Source organism: Mytilus edulis, chromosome 8 (assembly GCF_963676685.1).
Source record: "Mytilus edulis chromosome 8, xbMytEdul2.2, whole genome shotgun sequence".
Taxonomy (NCBI): domain Eukaryota; kingdom Metazoa; phylum Mollusca; class Bivalvia; order Mytilida; family Mytilidae; genus Mytilus; species Mytilus edulis.
This window is the reverse complement of record NC_092351.1, coordinates 36752025-36775411: the sequence shown is the minus strand read 5'-3', so window position 1 is coordinate 36775411 and position 23387 is coordinate 36752025. Positions and strand designations below refer to the sequence as shown.

Sequence of the window (23387 nt, the reverse complement as noted above, 5' to 3'; positions counted from 1 at the left end):
GTAAACCACGCTCAGAGTCACGTGGACTTATGTAAAAAAATATTACCATTAGATAACGTGGAGAAATATGTCAATCTAGCGTGTAGCTTTTCTCTATGTAGAAAATGGTTGATCTGGCAAGACAAGCGTTTAATACTAACAATTTTCTTTTAGCTGTGGAAATATTTGAGCGTACAATATCGCAAAATGGACCGTCAGTGGATTTATATTTGGGTTTAGCTGATAGCTTTGCCAAAACAGGACAGTTTAACAAGGCGTTTGAAACATACTCTAGTGCTTCTCGTTTAGGATCTATATCGCCGGAAAAATTAAAACATTTGGTGACTAGTTTAGTGAACTGTGTAAAAGGCGAAAAAAATCCAGAGCAAATGTTCAAACAATCACAGTGCTTGTTCACATGTTTAATCTGTAGGGGCCTGCTTAAGGAACCAGTGACAATACCATGTGGACATACTTATTGTAGGAGTTGTCTAGAAAAGGGCCAGTCTAAATCATGTAAAAACTGTGGTGTAGTACATTATTATTTGAATGTGTCACGTTTAAAAACCAATTTTTTGATATCACGGGTTGTTCAACAGTGGTTTCCCTCTGAATGTAGGGCAGCCGATTTAAAATCAAAAGGAAACACTTTCATGGAAAGACATAAGTTTGAAAGAGCAATAGTTTCATATTCTGAGGCCCTTGAATTGGGTAAGTAATCGGGTAGTTGTGTAACATCACATTTTTGTTTCATAACATTATTTATCCCGGAAGTAACTTTCACCTGGTTACCGACAACATTTATTTTATGTACCCTAGCTCTGTATTAGCTCTAAATACCAGTTTTTGACATTGACCTACTTGTGGAGAAAACAGTGTATGTGCATGTGTTTATAATACAGATTGTAATCGGAATTGTGTAATGGTATATATGATCTAATGTATTACCTAATAGTCTTCAAATTTATTGTTTACAATCTAAATGTATACATGTAGCTATTGATGCTATATAGTTTGGTTGCTAGTCACATTTTGAGCTTTCGAGACGCGACGGCCATACTTCCATGACGGCGATATCCATAGGATGTGTCGGCCACGCCACATCGTCCTTCTTCTTCTTCTTCTTTAGGTTTTCAGTAGTCCTTCAATGATCTGACGATTATTTACTGTTTGCGCGCGCAGCGTGGCCTATATATATATTTACAAAAACAAAAGGGCCAAAACAAAAACAAAAATATTTGGAAATAAATTTGAGGTGCATAATTTATTAAAATTGTGATTAAAACTATGTACATAGGCTAATAATGAGTTAGATGAATTTGTGGAGAACAGCTGGTGTGAGCTGTTCTCTGAAAGTGTCGACTGTGGCGACAGCGACTGTTTGCATTGGCAATAAGTTCCACTGAGTTATGGTATATGGAAAAAATGAGTATTTATATGTATCTTTTTTGGTTGAAATGTGTCTAAAAGTATAATTATGGTTTTTGCGTGTTCTACTGTCTGATGGTATGAGAATAGCCAATGGTATAGCTACGATTTGATGTACTATTTTATAGAACATTATTAATCTTGTGCGAGTTCTTCTTTCCTGTAGAGTTGGCCAGTTTAGGGTGTTTATCATATCTGTCGGGCTACTGATGTTATGGTATCTGTTACAGACATATCTGGCAGCTCGCCTTTGGACCATCTCGATTTTTGAGGTTTGTTCAACTGTGTGAGGGTCCCATACTGAACATGAATATTCCAGTTTAGGACGGACTAGTGCCAGATATGCCTGAGTTTTGATGTTCTGACATGATGTTTTTAAGTTTCTTTTTAAGAAGCCCAGAGATTTGTTGCCATTAGCTATGATGTTGTCTGTATGTTTAGACCATTTTAGGTTTGCTTGAAGTGTAATGCCCAGATATTTAGCCGAAGACACAAGTTCCATGGGACATATCGGCCACACATTGTGAGACGTATCGTCCACACTTTAATTTTTTTTTAATTGAGATTATAACTTAAAATATAATAATAAAATAAGTATTTATTCATATTAATAATTTAAATATGATAATTTAGTATATTTTTCTGCACAAGAGATCTACTGTGCACCTTTTATATTTATTCTTGTAAGAGTAATCTTTGCTTGATCATCATCACTCGTTGGGGCCGTATTGGGGAACAGTCATTATTTATCAGCTGAGGGGGTCGGTGCATTTTAGGGGGGGGGGTCATTGCAAAAAATATCATACCACTGGGGGGTAGTACCATAAAAACATATTTTATCATGATCATATACTCATGTCACTCATTCATTTATTCCACTGCATACACATTTCACCAAATATTCAGCATCTATATATTCACACTCAATCTAATTCATGAACTCAATAAAGTTTGTGTATTATCAAATGAACAGGTTGGGAACAAACCCCCTATATGGTGATTATACCTGTATAGAGGGATAATCCGTCTTTAGAGGGTAAAAATTATCCCTCTATAGAGGGGTATTTTTTTTTGCACTGGATTTAAAGCAAATTAGGACAGAATGGCATTTTCTAGTTATATTGGCTATAATCTCTAGCATTATATGTCATCTTGTTTTTTGCACCTTATTGATTCAGATTAACATGCATGTAAACTAATATATTTGTTTAGACTTGTATGCGAATTGCACACCATTACTTTAAATCACACAATTTCAAGTTCCAACAATGCAAACAATTGAGGATTTTGAGGTCATTATACACCTTATATATGCTTTTTGTCCTCCATTACTGGACAACTCAAAGATTTCTGTGAAATGTTGAGGTAAATAATATAGAATATCTGGCACCGCAATTGAAAAGTGATTGTTGTATGACCTCATTAATAGATAAAGCGGGGCAAATTCTTGGCCATGGGTCAACTGGCGCATATCCATGTATTTCTAAATAGCTATAAGGTGTACTCTATTACACTGAATTTGAAAACCATTGCTACAATAAGAAGGAACAAACAATTGGCCTCGCAAAACTACATGTATGTACACTGAAACTAGAAAGAAAGATGGATTTATACTAATATGAAACCCATCAAAACATAATCATGATAATTTACATACTCAGTATCTCATGAGTGTAACACATGTATACCGTATACAACAAATACATATTGTAGTAGCAAAAGAAAATTATTTTTTATCATTTACAAAATGTATGGGATGAAACTTCTACAAGTTTTTTTTTATTACATTTGAATTTTCAGAGGTATATACCAGTAACCTTATTATAATTGCAATTTTCTGTAATTACTGAACATCACAAATGTTTCTGTAAAATTTTGATATCACAATAGAAAAAATCACGTCACAATGGAAAAGTAATTTTTGTATGACTTCTAAAGATCAAGCGACACAGATTTTCTTGTCAATCAGTCCAGAAATCTAAATAGTGCTAAGGTTTATTAATAACAAATTTCACTTTTTCAGCACCAACGGATCATTTATCCCTCAGCAACAGATCACATGCCTACGCATTGTTAGAAAATTATAAAGCAGCTCTTGAAGATGCAGAGAAAGTTATTGAGATACGTCCTGACTGGCCAAAGGTAGGCATTTCTATAACCAAAAAAAACACTAACATAACTAAAAGATTCATGAAAATAAAAAAAAATCAACTATTTGACCTTCATTATTTCCAGTGTTCTCCCCAGGATTTTTGGATAGCACCAGGGTAACGCGTGACGAAATGAATTTTACAGTATTTTGTGTCGCTTTGCGTCGCTTATTTTTTTTCTTGTTACTTTTTGTCATTACCTGTTTGCCTTTGTTTTGTTTACTGTGGAACTGTGTTGTAGGACTTTGGGTCAGAAAATTATTGGTAGAAAAAGTAAATTAATAAACAGTTTGTATACTTTAATATCTTTGAAGAATAAATAAAAGAAAGCACAATTAGTCTTTAAGCTAAAGTCACTTCTTATATTTTGATCAAGCCATTTTGTCCCGATCTTGTAGTTACACTACACATTCCCCATAACAATGAACTTTGAACAAGATTTTTGATACAGAACCTTCAGTAAATTAAAAGCTATTTTCCATAGTTTTAGATCTGATTCTTTTAGACAACAACAAATTTGTTTTTATGATTAATACTTTGTTACAGACATGGAGAGTACTTTAAAAGAGTTTTCTATTCACAAGGTTCATCCCTAGCTTTAGTCCTGCGTGGGAATGTATTAGAGTTGTGGCAGTAGGCTTTTTAGACCTGTTACAGTCCATTATTTTTAACATCGTATAAATTACCTATTTATTATAATATGTCTGTGCATTAATAATGGTATGATTCTCAAAAATAATTTGCAAAACATTTTTGTTGGTATGTTCTAAGAATGTTTTCATCCTTAATGTAACATTCTAATATAATTTTGCATTCAATTTGTACTTTATTTTTATTTGCAATGAGAAATTATATGTGAGGAGCATTTATTTGTAATTAGCAAAATCAGGGGAAGTAACTCCACAATTAATTCCTAAAAGGCAAATTATTTTGACTTGAGACTGGCGTAATAGGGTTCATTAACAAATGTCTGCTTGTCCCTCACAAGTCTGTTATTTAAATTATGATCTCTTAATTAATTAAAACACAAAAGAATCATGTACATCGATTAAATCCAATCATCAAGGTTAACCTCAACAGGTAAATCGATCACGTGGTGTAAACAATCATCTTGTCAATACTGGATTAAACTGGTTAGAACTGGTCAATTTTGATGTAAAGTTGAAGTCATCTGAAACTTTACCGATTTTAATACGATTTTTTACCGAAACTTTAGCACCACGGAAAAAAATTATACATCGCGGCAAGAACGATACCACCGCGGCAGAAAATTATACATCGCGGGCCCGTGGTCCTTTAAGGGCCTGGGGAGAACACTGATTTCAAATTCATTGTAACAAGGAAATCTTATTCTTGGAAAGTAATTAAAATTAAGTGAATTTAAGCCAAATTTACAGCCCTTAATATTAATGAATAAAAGTAACTTTATAAACATGATAAAGGTTTAAACAACAATAAACTAATTCCTGATTATTCAACTGCATGATTAAATTATTTTAAATGTAGGGAATGGAAAGTTTAATTGATATACTCTTATGGCTGCTGTTTTCCTTTTTTACATTGATCATGTTGATATTTTTACATTGTTTTATTCTAAAATCACCTATGGCTGCAGTCCATCTATATTGTGTTCAAGAAGTATTTTTTAATTTCAAAATAGAACATTTCAAAACACTTTCATGTTACCCATGACTAATACTGAGATAGAATGTAGGGCAAAATGTTACAGGACCAAATGTCAATTCAGATTTGAAAGTTATCGAGATCATACACTTTTTTATCATTTTAGTTTTGTTTTTTTTTTAAATTTATAACAATTGTTTTTTTGGGTCCTCATTTGATGAAATTATTTATTACTGTTAACAAATTATCCTTTAGTAGTTGACCTTGTTCATGTAGGGAATGTTTTTATAGTAATTATAATGTTCTATCAAATATTCAATTGACTATGGCGAGTACTAGTTTTTGCCAGTATTTACAAGTTATTATTGCTGCCTTTTATTGCTAATTAGGTAAATACCAGTATATTTTAGATTTTTTTTGTATACCTTAAGGCTAAGCATATTTCCAAAAGTCCAGATAATATTTAATATAGCTGTTCAAAATTGGACAATGTGTCATAATCATGACAACATGTTCATGTACATTAATGTATATAAATAGTTTTGTTATCAAAAAGGAAATAAAAACTGTCAATTGCTATTTTCTGTGTTTCACAGTAGATGATTAACATGGTAAATGTAATTGGTTTGCTCTTCTATATTTTATCCCATATTCGAATTAAAATCCATACATTGTTTAATAAAATTGAGAATGGAAATGGGGAATGTGTCAAAGCGACAACAAACTGACCATAGAGCAGACAACAGCCAAATACATGTATAAAACAGCATTTACATTGAAAATCAAGAATTTGAAAACACCACAAGTTTTCTTTTGTTTTTTTGTTGTTGTTTAGTTGCTTTCTTCATGAGTTTATATGTTTATATACACCCATGGCCAGCAAAAAAAATACACATCATATGTTTTTTTTTCCAGATTTTAATTTATATACATGTAGAAGACTGACTGAAATTTATGCTTATTAACTAATACTTTTTTTTTTTTTTTTTTGTAAATTAGGCATACTTTAGAAAAGGACGTGCCCTGTTTGGACTGGATCAGTATGAAGATGCTGTTGTCGCATTATTACAATGTCTTGCCCTGGATCCCTCCATAGCTAGTGCTAAAGATTATCTATCTAAGGTAAAATGATATCATGCTTCTTCTCAAAGTTATGTTTTTAATACCATGCATACATTTTGTATGGACAGTCAAAGAAAACTGTGTTTGTAGGTCACACTCAGGACCAGATAAATCTGACCTTGCATGTATAAGAGAGTTGACCTTTGAGTTGAGGTTTAAAATATATTTATAGATATAAGAAGATGTGGTATGTATGCCAATGAGATAACTTTCCATCCAATTCACAACTTGTAAAAGTAATCAATGCATTACTTCACAGAAAAATTAATAGAAAAGTTTAAAAAATAATTCTGTGACCTTGAATATACATGATGAATGAGATTTTTTTTTTTGTTTTAAGAAAAGTTTAAAAAAAAATTCTAAATAAGTATAGTAGGAGCAGGGGTAGAATTTAAGCTTTTTGGTGTACTGGCCAGTCGGACCAGTGGACTGAAAATCTAATTGTTCCGGCTCCAAATCTACTGGTCCTGCAAAAATGGCATTAATTTGACAAACACTTATAAGTGATAGACGTTTACTTGGACAATACTTTCTTTTATATATGTTTCCTTTATTCCTGTAGATTTGTTAGGCTGTTCTGATTGTTCATGAGCAAGTACAGATTGAGAATCTAACTCAAAATTTGAAGATCATGTTACAAAAATACATTTCTGATCTATGTCTGTCACTGCAAATTTTTCACATATTACACAAGTCATAACATTGGGATGGACTATATAATTTAACCATTCTCGATCTATTCCGAGGATTTTTTATATTTACTTTTCCTTTTTGTTGATTTCCGATCTTATTTTTGGTTGTCACTAATTTAATTATTTTTGTCCGGCGGTTTAACTCCTAAAAATGTCCACATTTTTTGTTGTTATGATGGACGCTCACTCGAGATATTAATTAACTTGATCAATAGTAATACTTAGTACCCCCAGTATAGTGGAATTAAAAGACTGCATTTTTTACCAAGCAGTTTATCCCTATTTATTGAAGACTAGATTTCGCAAGTAATTTTGTTTTGTAAACATCTGAGATTACGATGCAAGCATTGATTGTTATCGACAAATTTCTTCTGGTCCGCCAGACCACCAGCTTACAAAATCTACTGGTCCAATGCAATTTCTACTGGTCTCGGACCACTGGACCAGCACCAATTTCGACCCCTGACTAGGAGTGACTATTTATATCATGATAATGAGATCTGTGATAAATTTGTCTTTTGAATTAAGATACACATGAATATTAAACTTATAACCATGACAGGGCTCACACTACTTAAGAATTATAGGGAGAAGTGACTTCTCTTTTTGAAACTGATAGGGAGAAGTGGTGAGATTTGAAAGAGAAGTGCTCATTCGTGCGGTGCGCTACAATGTTTGGATTTTACAATAGTATAAAGGGCCATATGTAAATAATGTTCTTTTTATGTTGTTCAATTCATGAGTAAAAAAATTACAATTAAAGTAACATTTGAAATTAAAAGTTGTTTAAGTTTTACTAAGGTTCTTGTGAGAACCTACCAACTAAATATCTAGCACTAAAAAAAAAAATTTATTTAAAAAAATGTAAAGAAATTATAATATATCAATTACAATTTAATTAAAAATTATCTTGTGTATGAAATTCAGTGTTTCTCTTATAAAAAAATATAAAAGTTATTAAGCTGGGCCATAATATATTGATATTAGTATAATAGTCTCAGAGTTAAGCAACTTTAATCAATAGTTTGAAACAATCCATAAAAAATATAGGGAATTATATACACCAATGAATTAGATGTAACCAAAAGTCTCTTAATGCGTGTGGAATGCGTAATTTTTCGCTTTGGGATCAATATTCTTCTGTCAGCTGTTCCATCCGTGCGTCCGTAGTAATTATTGTAAAAGTACGGATTTCGGTCACAGCTGGTCCGGTTCAGATCCGTAGTTTAGAAATCGATCAATGGCGGACGAATGCAAGAAAATTTACAAAAATAAACGATGTTTGACAAGTTATTTGGAAAGGAACATGACGGTTTTAATGCAATAAATGGATTAAACATTTACTGGAGGCAACTTTTATCACGTTTAAATGAAGTAACAAACTTATTTTGCCGCCGAAATTTAGGTTGATGTACGTTTTCGAGTAACAAGCACCGGAACTTGCGCAAGTTGCGGAAATGCACGAAGTGATAAAAAGTTGTATTTTTATCTAATAACCTGCTACACACTGCAAAGACAATGCTTCAACCTCTTTTCTAAAGATAATGAATCGTTTATGTCTGAATTTCTGTAATTATCAGTAAAAAATTGATGTTTCATCAACTTGGTAAAAATTGAAAATGTCCGATGACGGAAGCGACTGAAAGCGACTATCGTCAAGAACAGGGCGACTTGTTTTCGCTTTTGGGGGTCGGGGAAAGCGAAGTGACTGTCAGGAAGGCGACTTCTTCGCCCAAGTCGCCTGGTAGCGTGAGCCCTGCCCGCCCATGATTACAAAAACTGATAAGAATATTGGATATTTTTCAACTGTCGAAATAGACTATTTTTGGTACTTTTGTAAGCACCACCTTCTATAATTTGTCTGTTATAATCCCTGATTTATATTTTTATTTGGTGTTCATCTAACAACACTTTTTTGATTGTTTTTGTTTATATATTTAATATGCTTATACAGTGGATATATAATTGAGAACTTAATTACATCTTGTATACATTAGTACATAGAGACCTTTGTTTTATAATTAGTTTTGTACATAGGTCATGTATGTAGGTGAAAAACATTTGTTGTCCTATATGTACATTCTATAGATGTCTCTTGGTTTATTAGTGCCTTTTGGCGGCTGTCAGTTACATAACTGATATCTAATTTTAGTCATGTAAATATGTATAATGAATTTAAAATAGAAATTTGATAGTACATGTTGTAACCTTGTTGCCTGAGGTTTTCCAATCGAAGGTCATGTGTTTCTCTTGATATTCTAACTTCCTCCTCCAATAAAAACTAATCACCATGAAATAGCCCAATAGTGATGAAAGTGGCAATCATTGGAAACCTGAGGTTTTCCAATCAAAGGCCGATGGTTTTCTCCTGGCATTAAAACTTACTCCACCAATAAAATCTGATCAACATGAAACCGCCAATAGTTTTTAATTTTCTCCCTCAATAATGAAAGACTACAAACAGAGAATTTTCTTTCACTAAAACAAATGTTTATATTGTAGGCATTACATAAAATAATCACACCTCTTCCTCCGGATGATCCAAAGGCAGCTGCTCTACACCAACAGATGCATCCCTCAGTCCTGCAGCAACTTATAATGTCAAACTTCCAAACCACTCAGCTCCATCCATGTGTAACCATGGAACATGTTATGCAGTTAAAAAATATTATAAATGACACTTTAGAAGCTGCAACAAATTTTGAAGGGTCATCGAACATGGACCAGAAGCCAAACCAAGGCAGGGTAGGTCAAATACAATTGTACTTTTGGATGAATTATTTGTGTAGAATGCTTAATCTTATATTTGGAATTCAGCTTTTGTGTCAATTATGTACTGTAGAATCTTGATAGATTAGACTTCAACTATTACTAAAATAGATATTGACTTCATTTGATAAGTCACATGACTTATAATCATACCTTTAATTTTGCATGTATATATGTTATATGAGGAAAACAAATTAATGCCCAACGGGAATCATTAAAATTGCAACCCTGTCACTAACAATTTGTTACATGTATGAAACATTTTAATTCCATTAAGAAAAGTAGTTCAACTGTAGTAATATGTAAAAGGCTAGTTGGATATTTATAAGATAACAAATACAAGAATTTAAATACACTAAAAGTTTTGTGGGAAATCGTAATAATTTTTATTGCAACCAATTTTAAAATATCTGATAAAACTTTTAAAAATACATAACATGCATAATGAATGAATGTCCAGTGACATTTTGTTATGTCAATGTCCAGTTATTGATTAATTGTCCATCATTTACCAACACTGAATTACATAAAAGATTTAATTACATGACCACAGCTTCCAATAGTATATATTGTATATGTGTTATTGATATTAGATAATTCGTTCTTCAGATATAGCCATAAATATGATATCGTTGACTATATAACATATTTTATGAGGCCCTATTTAGGGGTTTCTAGTAATTATAATTTACCAATTATTTTACCTGTACAGATAATTACTAGAAGATTAATGTGGAAAATTTTATTTTTGGGTTTTTCATGAATTAGATGATGAAAAATCCTCTTAATATTCAATTATCATATATTTGGATAACATAATCAAATAATCCCCTCTAAGTAGCCTTGAGTAATCAGAAAAGTCACATTTATGAACCTGCAGTCACATAAATTTGATATAGGTATATATAAGTGGGCACGATCATTACAATCAGTGTTATATAAGCAAGTTACATAAACACGTTACTAGACACTGTGCTTGCATTGCATAAGGAAGAACTTTTATTTGAAGTCTGCAAATAGATATAATACAATTAATGTAAAAAAAATCAATTGCTTCAACAATTTTGTTTCTTTGAAATGCATCCAGATTGTGCTGGTTATGAAACAACAGATACTTTACATAAACACATGATACATTGATAAGAGGTCATGAACTTTTATTGATGTTTATGAATGATTATGGAGAAAACTTAAATATACAATTTACTTTTGATTCAACCATTTTGCCTAGATTTTAAAAATAGAATAAGATAAATGCCTGACAAATTACTAGTTCTTAATCAAATAAGGAGATGTGGTATGATTGCCTGTTCAAATAAGTGGATATTAGCAAAATGGTTAAACCAAAAGTAAATTGTATTTTTACAATAAGTCACTGTATAACCTTAGGCAATTGAAGGTTACTGTATGACCTTAGGCAATTGTAGGTTACTGTATGACCTTAGGCAATTGTAGGTTACTGTATGACCTTCAATAATGTTGTTGACTCTTATAAAAATTATTGATGTCATGTTTCATGCGATAAATAATCGGACAAACATTAAATAGTCCTAGAAAAGTTGCAGATAATTTCTTAAGGCCATAATTTAAGGGACATATCCCTCCCCTCTCTCCTACTCTTAGACCAAAAATACATACTTAGAGGAAAATGAATTTAAAACTGGGAATAAGGAACTAAAAAGTATATTTGAAATATATTTTGAAAAATGATGAAAAAACTCCCCTACCAAAATTTTTTTATAAGTTATAAACTTTCTTTGTTATTATCCTTTATGACATCCATGACCTCTGAAATAGTCTGAAATTGAAACGTTTATTTTTAAAACATCATTGTCAATCAATGTACATGTTTCCTCCCTTATTTTGATAATTATTCATATATTTAAAAACAAAATCTATTAGTTATTCAGTTATACAACTAATTGTTAGTACTATAATAATAGTAGTACAATGTACAAAAATAGAACAGCAAATGAGTTTAATGTTCTGTGAATTTGCATAAAGGTAAGGAAATATAAGGCATCTTACTTCCCTTTAACTTTTAACCTGTTACATACATGTATATATTTAAAAACAAAATCTAAAAGTCATTTAGTACATGTGTACCATTTACATCCAAAACATTTTATGTAGAATATATGCAAATGCACTTGCATTTATCAGATGCATAATATATTGTTCTCATTATATGCATGGTAGAGGGCACACAACTGATTCTTTTCCTTTAACTTTTAATGTGTTACATACATGTGGCATAATCTATGTTTAGTAATAAAAGTCAAAAACTGGGTCAGTTATACAACTAATTGTTAGTAGTACAAAAAAAGAACAGCAAATGAGTTTATGTAGAATATATGCAAATGCACTTGCATTCATCAGTTGCATAATATATTGTTCTCATTATATGCATGGTAGAGGGCACACAACTGATTCTTTCCCTTTAACTTTTAATGTGTTACATACATGTGGCATAATCTATGTTTAGTAATAAAAGTCAAAAACTGGGGCGGTTATATAACTAATTGTTAGTAGTACAAAAATAGAACAGCAAATTAGTTTAATGTTCTGTGAATTTGCATGAAGGTTAGGAAATATAAGGCATCTTATTTGTATCTTTTTTCTTGTGAATTTAAGTAGGTTGCTTAATGTCCAGTGGCAAATATTTCCTGCATGATCAGGACGAGAACAAGTTTTCATTAAATCACAACTGTATTAATAACATTGAAGATAAAATTGACTTATCGGGGCGGGGGGGGGGGGGGGGGGGGGGTACTTCATAGGGCAGGGGAGTTCTTTATGGGTCAGAAACTGGGGGAAGAGGGGGAGTAAAAGAAGGTATTTATTGAGGAAAAAATTAAAAGGATTTTTGTCTGGGGGCAATGTGAGAGGGAAGTGGTAATTAAGTTTTTGGGGTTTGAGGGGGGGGGGAGGTATTTGCATGGGGAGAAATGGGAGCCCCTGTCAACCCTTTCAATATGGAAGTTCATTGCTGTTACAATAGAACATTGAGATATAAAATTTTAAACCTCTTAAAAATTATTTAGTTTTAAGACATAAGCAGTCTCATTTAAAAGGAGATATATGTGTATATGTACATGATATATAAATTTATGATTTTTTGCATCTTATGATTTACAATGTTAAGTATAAGCAGGACGTATATTTTTTCAATTTTGTTTATTTTATTGAAAAATGTTTTCTAAATGTATGATATATATTTTGACAGGTAGAGAAGATTTGTTATAGAAACAGCCAACATGAAGCTATGGAACAAGGCAATGAAAGAACAAAATGTAGGTTGTTTATTTACCCTTGACTTTTGACCTATTTTTACTGGCACGATGACCTTTGCTATAACTTACATGCAAAAGTTTTATTTATTGCATTTTTTTTTTTTATCTCCAATGTTTGTTTTAAACAAACTGCTGAGAAAATAATGGTGTTATTCATTCTTAAGTTAAACAATGTAGCTTTAATATGCTAGACAATGATGGATATTAAAACACAGTAGCACTTAAGTTTATAAGCTGTCTCATTCCATTGATGCATTGTGAAACAACCCTACTGAGTTAAATCAATAAATCCTTCCAAGCCAAAATTCTTTCTTAATTAATAGGACACATATTTAACAGTCATTTCTATGTAAATTAAATCTTTATGGAAAGTTGTACATATCAAACAAGATTATATCTTTGGTCATTTAAAAAAAAAAAACATACCTAAAAAAAAGGAACCTTCCGTTCAATCTTTTATAATTATTATTACAGGTGCATCAGCTCCAAATTCTAGATCAACATCCCCTATCTTGCCATCAAAGAATCCAAGATTCAGGGATGATTTAAGTCTCAGTTTGAAGAGATCCAGAAATCCAAGTGGTCCATGTCCATTAAGTCCATCTAGAGAACCTCCTGCTAAAATGTTTGATATGGCTGGTTGCAGTGAACGTGGTAAGTTTGTATACCTAAATGTTTTATATGGCGGGTTGTAGTGAACGTGGTAAGTTTGTATACCTAAATGTTTGATAAGGCTGGTTGTAGTGAACGTGGTATATCAGTTAACCTAAATGTTTTACATAACTGGTTGAAGTGAAAAATATATGATATGAATTCAGTAAATTGAAACTATTATGATTTAGATTATGGAGAGAGAGTCAATGTGATGATTGTGGTTATTGTAGTGCATTTATGATTTATTTTGGTGTCTCAATATATTCAAGTTGAAATTGATACGTCTATCATGTCTATACATTGGGACAAGGCCATGCCATATTTACATACTAGTTATGAAGGAGGCATTATTATGATACATAGCGTGCCTATTCATCAACACAATAATATGCCTCTTCATTATTTACTATTACATGTTTCTTTGTGAATTGAAAAAAAATAAGTTTCTTTTAGATTACAAAAAATATGAAAAATAATTCTAATATCATAAGCAGACAATCCTGATGAATGTTTCTGTCAATTAAAGAATGATACATGACCATGTTTACACCAAATATATCTGTCTGGTATATAGGGCTTTAAAACTGGTGACCAAATTAAAGCCTAAAGACAATGATAAAAAAGAACATTCAAAATTTAAAACTAGATTCCAGGTATGAAAATTGTAATTCAAGGAAAGCTCTTTCCAATTAATAAAATATTTATAAAAGTATTATTTTCATTTTCCATCCCAATTCTTATATGAAGCTGATAAAAACATTCAAAACTTTGAATTGGTTTATTACGAAATGTAGTTTAAAAAATAGGGATGTTGTTAAGCATATGTTAAGATAAATTAAAGCATTTGAAAATATGTAAGTAAAAAATAAAAATATTTTGCGCACAAATGTAATGGTAATGCGCGCAAACGTAATGCACCGCATATGTGTGGTTCTTTGAGTTTAATACAATATTGTCTATAAATAGGCGTAGAGAATGCTGTTTTCATCCTCAGTGATAAATAATGTCATTTAATGAACCTATAAGATAGTATAGTAGGTTAAATTTTTTAGAATTAATAATAAATGACTGAAACATTATCACCTGTATACAATATGTGTGAATAGCATGACATATTTCATGTATATAAGTATTTCAAATTGCCCATAATATACCTTTTATAATTACTTGTGAATTAAATTAATTGAATCATAGAAAAGCATGTTGTACATATAAGGGAAAAAAGATGTGGTACTTAACCTTTGATTAGTGAACATGGTGGTTTAATCAATAGTCTAATATCTTTTATTAGAATTTGATTAGAGAATCTAAAGTACCTTATAATTTAAACCGATCCTTGAACTTCTAATTAAGAAATATTTAAGCTCACAGAAAAGCTTTTTCAGAGTCAACTTTAAAATAGAACAGAACGATAAAACATTAAGAATTTATCATCCCTAATTTTCACTTGTTATGATACACTCCAGAAACAGTTTTACTGATTTTATCGATGAATTTCCTTACATCTTTTGTATATGTATGGCTTTGTTTTTAAATTTGTCATATTTAAAGTATTAAAATATGCTATTATTTTTATCTTTAGATTCCTTGAAAGATGAAAGTGAAAGAAAGATTCCTGGAGATTTGTTGAACCGTGACGACTTCGACTGTAGTTTGTGTTATCGTTTGTTGTACGATCCAGTCACCACACCATGTGGTCATGTATTCTGCCGTAGATGTTTAGATAGATGTTTGGACCACCAGAGTTCATGTCCATTATGTAAAAGCTCGTTAGCCGAGGTAAATTTATACACTTTGTCCTGTAAAAGATTTACTGTTGTATAAAAATTAATGGGATTTTAAGACTGATATAATTAACTTCTACATTTTACATAATTTTCGTTAGTTTTCTTATTAATTGAAGAGATTTCAGTTTACTGTTACAATACTTTGAATTACTAATCTCTAATAATGAAGGAACTTTTAAAATAGTCCATTGACAATTTCAAGTGTTGGAAATATACACACATTTAAATTCAAAATAATAAACTAATTTCAGAATGTTTTTATTAATCATGTATATAATTAATTTTTGCAGTACCTAGCAGAGAGAAGACAGTCTGTTACAGAATCTGTTCAGGGAATCTTACGGACATACTTCACTGATGACTATGAAGAAAGAAAGAAAATCCATGAAGAAGAATTGGTTGAATTTACTAGGTAATTTTATTGTTTGTTTAAAATTTGCACGAGAAGTATTAATTTCATATTTAAAAAACATCACAGTTTTGGTGAAAAATAGGGAAAAAAAGTTAAAAATATATAAGTTAAGAAACATTTTATTATCAATATCTTAATTAAACATATGATTGTTGAAAGGATGTGTTAGATCCTATTTGGAATACACTGAGGACTTTAAAGTATATTTTTAGCTCACCTGGCCCGAAGGGCCAAGTGAGCTTTTCTCATCACTTTGCGTTCGGCGTCTGCCGTCGTCGTCGTCGTCCGTCGTCGTCCTGCGTTAACTTTTACAAAAATCTTCTCCTCTGAAACTACTAGGCCAAATTAAACCAAACTTGGCCACAATCATCATTGGGGTATCTAGTTTAAAAATTGTGTCCGGTGACCCGGTCAACCAACCAAGATGGCCGCCATGGCTAAAAATAGAACATAGGGGTAAAATGCAGTTTTTGGCTTATAACTCAAAAACCAAAGCATTTAGAGCAATTCTGACATGAGGTAAAATTGTTTATCAGGTCAAGATCTATCTGCCCTGAAAATTTCAGATGAATCGAACAACCTGATGAGGGTTGCTACCCCTAAATTGGTAATTTTAAGGAAATTTTGCTGTTTTTGGTTATTATCTTGAAAAATATTATAGATAGAGATAAACTGTAAACAGCAATAATGTTCAGCAAAATAAGATTTACAAATAAGTCAACATTACCGAAATGGTCAAATGACCCCTTTAGGAGTTATTGCCCTTTATAGTCAATTTTTAACCATTTTTCGTAAATCTTAGTTATCTTTTACAAAAATCTTCTCCTCTGAAACTACTGCGCCATATTAAACCAAACTTGGCCACAATCATCATTGGGGTATCTAGTTTAAAAATTGTGTCCGGTGACCCGGTCAACCTACCAAGATGGCCGCCATGGCTAAAAATAGAACATAGGGGTAAAATGCAGTTTTTGGCTTATAACTCAAAAACCAAAGCATTTAGAGCAATTCTGACATGGGGTAAAATTGTTTATCAGGTCAAGATCTATCTGCCCTGAAAATATCAGATGAATCGAACAACCTGTTGTTTGGTTGCTACCCCTAAATTGGTAATTTTAAGGAAATTTTGCTGTTTTTGGTTATTATCTTGAAAAATATTATAGATAGAGATAAACTGTAAACAGCATTAATGTTCAGCAAAATAAGATTTACAAATAAGTCAACATTACCGAAATGGTCAAATGACCCCTTTAGGAGTTATTGCCCTTTATAGTCAATTTTTAACCATTTTTCGTAAATCTTAGTTATCTTTTACAAAAATCTTCTCCTCTGAAACTACTGCGCCATATTAAACCAAACTTGGCCACAATCATCATTGGGGTATCTAGTTTAAAAATTGTGTCCGTCGACCTGGTCAACCTACCAAGATGGCTGCCATGGCTAAAAATAGAACATGGGATAAAATGCAGTTTTTGGCTTATAACTCAAAAACAAAAGCATTAAGAGCAAAACTGGCATGGGTTAAATTGTTTATCAGGTCAAGATCTATCTGCCCTGAAAATTTCAGACGAATCGATAGTCAATTTTTAACAATTTTCATAAAATTTGTAAATTTTTACTAACACTTTTAACTGAAACTACTGGGACAATCATTATAGATGGGGATATATGTACGCAGCAAGAATGTTCAGTAAAGTTAGATCTACAAACATATCACCATCACCAAAACACAATTTTGTCACGAATCCATCTGTGTCCTTTGTTGAATATTCACATATACAAATGTACCAAGGTGAGCGACACAGGCTCTTTAGAGCCTCTAGTTTTAATTGCTTGGTTGTTTTTTCATGCTATCCCATCTTTCATTTTTTGTACCCTCTCTTCTTAAAAAAACTAATTTTACATCAATATTTTATTCACAGAATGTCAGTTGAGGGAACGGCAGAGATTCCAGTATTTGTATGTACCCAAGCATTCCCAGGAATCGCATGTCCCCTACATATCTTTGAACCAAGATATCGACTGATGATTCGACAGTGTATGGAGTCTGGAACGAGACAGTTTGGAATGGTAGTTACACTCACTGATGACGAGTAAGTTACTTCATTTTCTCCCAACACTTTGTTAGTCTGAAATTTAAAACTGTGTTTTTTAATGAATAATGACAGACATTGTATATTGAATCAAGTTAACTGTTACAGTTTAACTGTTTATATCACATGTAAAAAGTAAATTAAAAATAAAGAATAAAGAATAAAGAAATCATTTGCAAATCAACTACTTATACTGATAAAAACAGATAAGTTTACTACTTAAAATCCTGAAATATGAACAAAGAAAAAATAAGCCAAACAATTTGATTGCATGTAGCTAGACTGGATACAGAATTTGACCAACCAAACACAAATTACAACTTGTCTCTAATTTTGTTTCAAATTGACAAGATATTATTGTTTAAAACAGATGTTTTTTTCAGAAACCAAGCATTAAACAATAGATCAAAACGATAATATGAATGAAAAACGTTTTCTTTTACTATTTTTATAAGGTACTAATTTTGCACATTTATCTTAATATTTTTTTTAATTTTATCACAGTGATAATTTTTCTGACTTTGGTACTATGCTGGAGATTCGTGATGTTCAGTTTTTCCCAGATGGAAGATCTATAGTGGATACTATTGGTGGACGTAGATTTAAAGTATCGAGTCGAGGAAAGAGAGATGGTTACAATACTGCCAAAGTTGAGTTCATCTTTGATAAAATGCCTCCACAAGAGAGGTTCCAAGGTAAATTTGATACTGCTTGGATAATTTCAGAAATATCTTTGAATATGATGTATGAAATGATTAGAATATGAGTACTCAGATAACTTTCCACACTACTTGTGTGTTCTAAAGTTTGCAATGGAAAACTGATGTTAACCTAAGTCTTGTTTGAAATTTTTGACTTTAAGTCTGGTATATTTAATTTTTAAGTCAAAATATCATCAGTGTGTTACAATTTTGAAAATCGCTTGCAAATTCAACTTCAAAATTTGCTAGCTGTTTGAAAATCATTCATATGATATTACACAAAATTTGAATGTAAGACAGTGTTTTAGTTCCACATAATTGTAGAAAGCAAAACTTCGCCAAAGCTTATCTCTATAATAGAAAGTACAATGAATCCTATCTATTTATATTAGAAATGTAAATAGAAGACATGAAAATATTAAGTAGGAGAGAGGCTTAGTTCAGATATGTTTCTGTTGATAATTATTTTTATAAAAATAGAATGAATTTTTAAGAAGAGATAGCATATTATGTTGGTTTTTTTTTAAATTAATGTCATTAAATATGTCAGACAAATAATTTGATTTATTAATTTATTTTTTTCAGAAATCAAAGAAGTACAAAATGATGTTTACAATTTTGCCAAGATTTGGTTTGATGCTTTACCTGGCCTTCAAAGAGAACAAATTCATAAACATTGTGGACAGTTTCCAGCGCTGGACGAAGATTTCACACAGTATCCAAATGGTCCGAGATGGTTGTGGTGGTTAGTGTCCGTTCTACCTTTAAATCCACAAATTCAGTTATCACTTTTAGCTATGGTACAACTTAAAGAGCGCCTAGAGGGCGTGAAGAAAGTTATACAATATATGAGTTCCCGTAGACGAAGTCAATGACTCCGACATATGTTTACTAGATACTCAGGTTTATACTTGACATTGTCCATAGTTGGAATTTGTATTTCAATGCAATATATTTATTCTTGATAAGAAAATGTTTATAGATAATAACATGTATATAAATGTAAATATTCAAAATGTTTTATTTGTACTTTTAACAACATTTATTTCTGCTTATACAATGATCCACACTTGAGATTGAGATTGGTGTTGCATCTGTTGAATATAAATGTTTAAAGATTAAATCAGGTTCTTGTTCATGTTTCTGTAAATTGTAGCTGGTTAAAAACTCCATTATTTGATCACGCTCTTGATAATTTGAATCATTAATAGGAATAAGATTTGTGCAACACCACTTTTATTTCAGCATAGTTTTAAAAAGATGTCCAACATGTATAGTTTTGTAGCTACCAGGAAAATGAATATATCCTTAAAATTTGTACATTTGTAGTATATTATAATATTTGATGTCCACCATTGTTTTTAAATCAAAAGCTTATGAGAAACTTGAGTTGTTCAACATGTAGAAAGAGTATTTTTTTCTGTGTTGAAAACCACTTTTCTCTATATTAGAGAATATTTCATTTATTCTTATGACTTATGTATAAAATCAACAGGCATTTTTCGGTATGCCTTGTAAAAAATATACATAATCTAACATTAATAAATATTTGTTCAAGTTTAAAAATTGATTAGCTGATATAAAATTATCCACATAATATATATAACCTTGTAAGTTTATCGATTACAATATTTATAAGTATGGTAACTAATCTTTTGTAACATGAAAATTGATCATATCTTTTTACATAATGTGACAATTTAAGATTATTTTTTTTACATAATTATTATGTCAAGCCTTATGGACTCAATTTGTATGCTACTGTGGACTTTCATACATGTATTTACAAACATAGTTATACCCAGGGGGTCTTCAGAAAATACATTTTTATTTGTAATGACTAAATTATGATTATGATTATTAACAGTTTGTGAACTTCATTCATAAACAAGGCATTATTACGAGTTCAATTTAAGCCAATACAGATGGTACCTAAAAATGAAAAAGTACAGAAAACATTAATTCCTTAAATTTAAAGAAACCAAAAATTTTGAAATTCATCCCCATTAATTTTCCCTATGCAACTAAAACATACAATGCTTCTCAGGTATTTAAGTAACACTCTCTTATTGACAGAAGTGAAGCCTTCATATATATCAAATATCTCCTTATAAGGAGAGTTGACAGTACCTCATAATGTCTATGTGCATTTAATAATATTTTTTTTATAATTAAACCCGTATGTATTAAAATTCAATGATCAAGCATATACATCTTCTTGCCATTAATGTCCTCATTCATAACATTTATGGTTTAAATGTATAAAAAATGCAGTGCTAATAATAGATAGTCTACTATTCGATAATTTATTGCAGTAAATTTTGCTTTTTTATTGTGTTTTACAGAAATTAAGATATATCTACATAAGAAATTTCTCATTAAATCATAAGAGGAAACTTTTTCAAACAGAAAATTGGATTACCTGAAGTTTAAAAAATAGAGTACCTAAAGTTTAAAAAATAGCTAAATTAAAACCTTTTACTGCAGTCGATCATTCTTAAAAGTCCACGAATGTTTGTAATTCAACTTCAATGTCATTAACAAGTAGAATTGTACATAGTTTATTACTTTAAAAAAAATCCATTACCTTTTATGGGAATTTTACTGTAACCTGTCATTTAAGTTCAGGAATGTCATTTTTTAGTAACTTTGATGTCATAAACATATATAAAATGCTGTATCTTACATGAAATGGGATTTTACTTGCAGTTTATATAAAAAATCGAAGGAGTCAAACAGCAATGCCCATGAATATGTTTTCCTCATTTTTGTATATGAAAGATGCAATACAAAGATATATATACATTTTAACAGATTAATACCACTTTTTGATCTTTCGAAAGTAAGTAGCCAAAACATGTTAGATTTTCAAATGTAAATCACTTTATTTTATTTCTGTCATGATTTGAATCTATAACTGTCAAATACAGAAGATCAAAATATGTATACATGTATCTTTTAAATAATTTAACAATTTAACAGACTGGTCCTCAATATTTGCATTGCATTACTGTCAGACCTGTTATTTGCATTAATTATGTTGTTAATAAGCTACAAAAAAGTGGTACATTTATTTGCTTGGACAGTTAATGTAAATAAAATTTTATGTATCAAGTTTTGTAGCTTTGTTAAATGTTACACTGGAAAAATTTAGGAAAGAAATCAAAACTTTCAAGTGAATGTTAAAAAATAACGTGCCTATTAATACCCTAATTTTATTTTAAATGCTTAGATAATATCCAAGTTATTATACGTTATAAATGTAAACAGATTAACTTATAGCTGATTTCTTGTCTTACAAATTGTTGGTTAATGAATTTCCTTCTTTTACCAATAAAGTTTACAACAATTTGTGTGAGTATCATCCATTTAGAAATTATGTAGTTGTATTATTGAAATAATTTTTTTTTATTTTTAGATATAATTTGAAGGTATTTTAGGCTTTCCAGTAAGGCAGATAACCTTGATCCTGTTTCACATGAAAGCTTTAAAAATATTGATGGTGTTGACAATTCAAAACACATCAAAATGAATAAAAAAAAATTCTCCATTAACCTAGGCAAACCCTTTAATATGAAATATTGGGAATGGATGGAAGGATATCTGTCAGGAAAACCCAATTCGTTTGCACTAGAATCTATGTCTTTCACATGAAAAAAGTGTTGTGACCTGTATCATTTGTTAGTTGTATAGTCCCCTTATTACATTTTGGCCAGTTGATCTGATAATCAGTGAGTGATATTCAAATCCAATTCATAAAGAGAAACTTATTTGTTTCTTTAAAAACAGTTTTATAAGTCTGTTATATTGTACATAAGCATACTTCTATTGTATCACATGGTTTAGAAAACAAATGTTTTGACAAAGACTATTAAACATTCACATTTTAAACAGTATATAAAGTATCTATAAAAGGATGTTATAATATGGTTTATATAATTTGATTAAGTAAGATTAAAATTCCATATCAGAATAATAATATGCAATTCACATCATAAAGTCTACACTGTTAAATGTTGGATGCTGTTAAATGGACAGTTGTCTTTCCTGTCCGGACCTAGAAAAGTAGCATCTGAATTTTTATGACACATTCTATTGTGAATAAACATGTCGTCATTTTTTGTTTGATTAAATATATATTATTAGTTATTTGCATTTGAATGATTTCTTTATGGCTGACATCATCGAATGTTGTGCACTATGTTTTGAAATATTGAGCAATTCTTCAGTATGGAGTAAGACATTGAGATAGAGCTTCATTCTGGTTGAATGAGATTTATATAGTTGACATATTTTTATATAGGGGTTAAGGCCCTTAAAAGTTTCAAAAAAAATCTTGTTTTTCAAAATTTATTAAGATATTTTTCTTGTTTCCCCCCTTATCAAAGTAATTATTTTGCCCTGTCTAAACATTGTTCATAGATATGTCATGTTTATTTATTAGAAAAAGGGAGGCTATGGTTTTATTGGTTTGGATTATAATTTGTAAGAACAAAGATGATGTTAGCCTTAATGTTTCTAGATATAAAAAAATTGGTATTAATATAATATCTACCTCATAATGTACATAACTTCACATAGTTTTTGAAATTTCTATGTATTGTCAAGGATGATTAATAAAATAAAATTCAAAATAGAAAGACTTTATTTATAAGTATTTACTTTGTCCAGAAAAAATATATGC

At 30.7% G+C, this 23387-nt stretch overlaps 1 protein-coding gene across 2 annotated transcripts; it reads left to right on the top strand.

Moving 5' to 3' along the window:
- Nucleotides 1-23343, top strand: LOC139485481 (LON peptidase N-terminal domain and RING finger protein 1-like). 2 transcript variants are annotated; one of them, XM_071269994.1, is made up of 11 exons: nt 1-690; nt 3431-3549; nt 6180-6302; nt 9497-9739; nt 12990-13056; nt 13531-13710; nt 15293-15489; nt 15788-15909; nt 17832-18002; nt 18507-18697; nt 19289-23343. In XM_071269994.1, exons 1-11 carry the CDS (start codon nt 105-107, stop codon nt 19576-19578), a joined length of 2289 nt encoding a protein of 762 aa, XP_071126095.1. In that variant the 5' UTR covers nt 1-104; the 3' UTR covers nt 19579-23343. The 2 variants fall into 2 exon arrangements, with proteins under 2 accessions (XP_071126095.1, XP_071126094.1); XM_071269993.1 differs by having other exon boundaries at nt 28-690; nt 9497-9743; nt 12994-13056.
- The last annotated feature ends 44 nt before the right edge of the window (nt 23344-23387 follow it).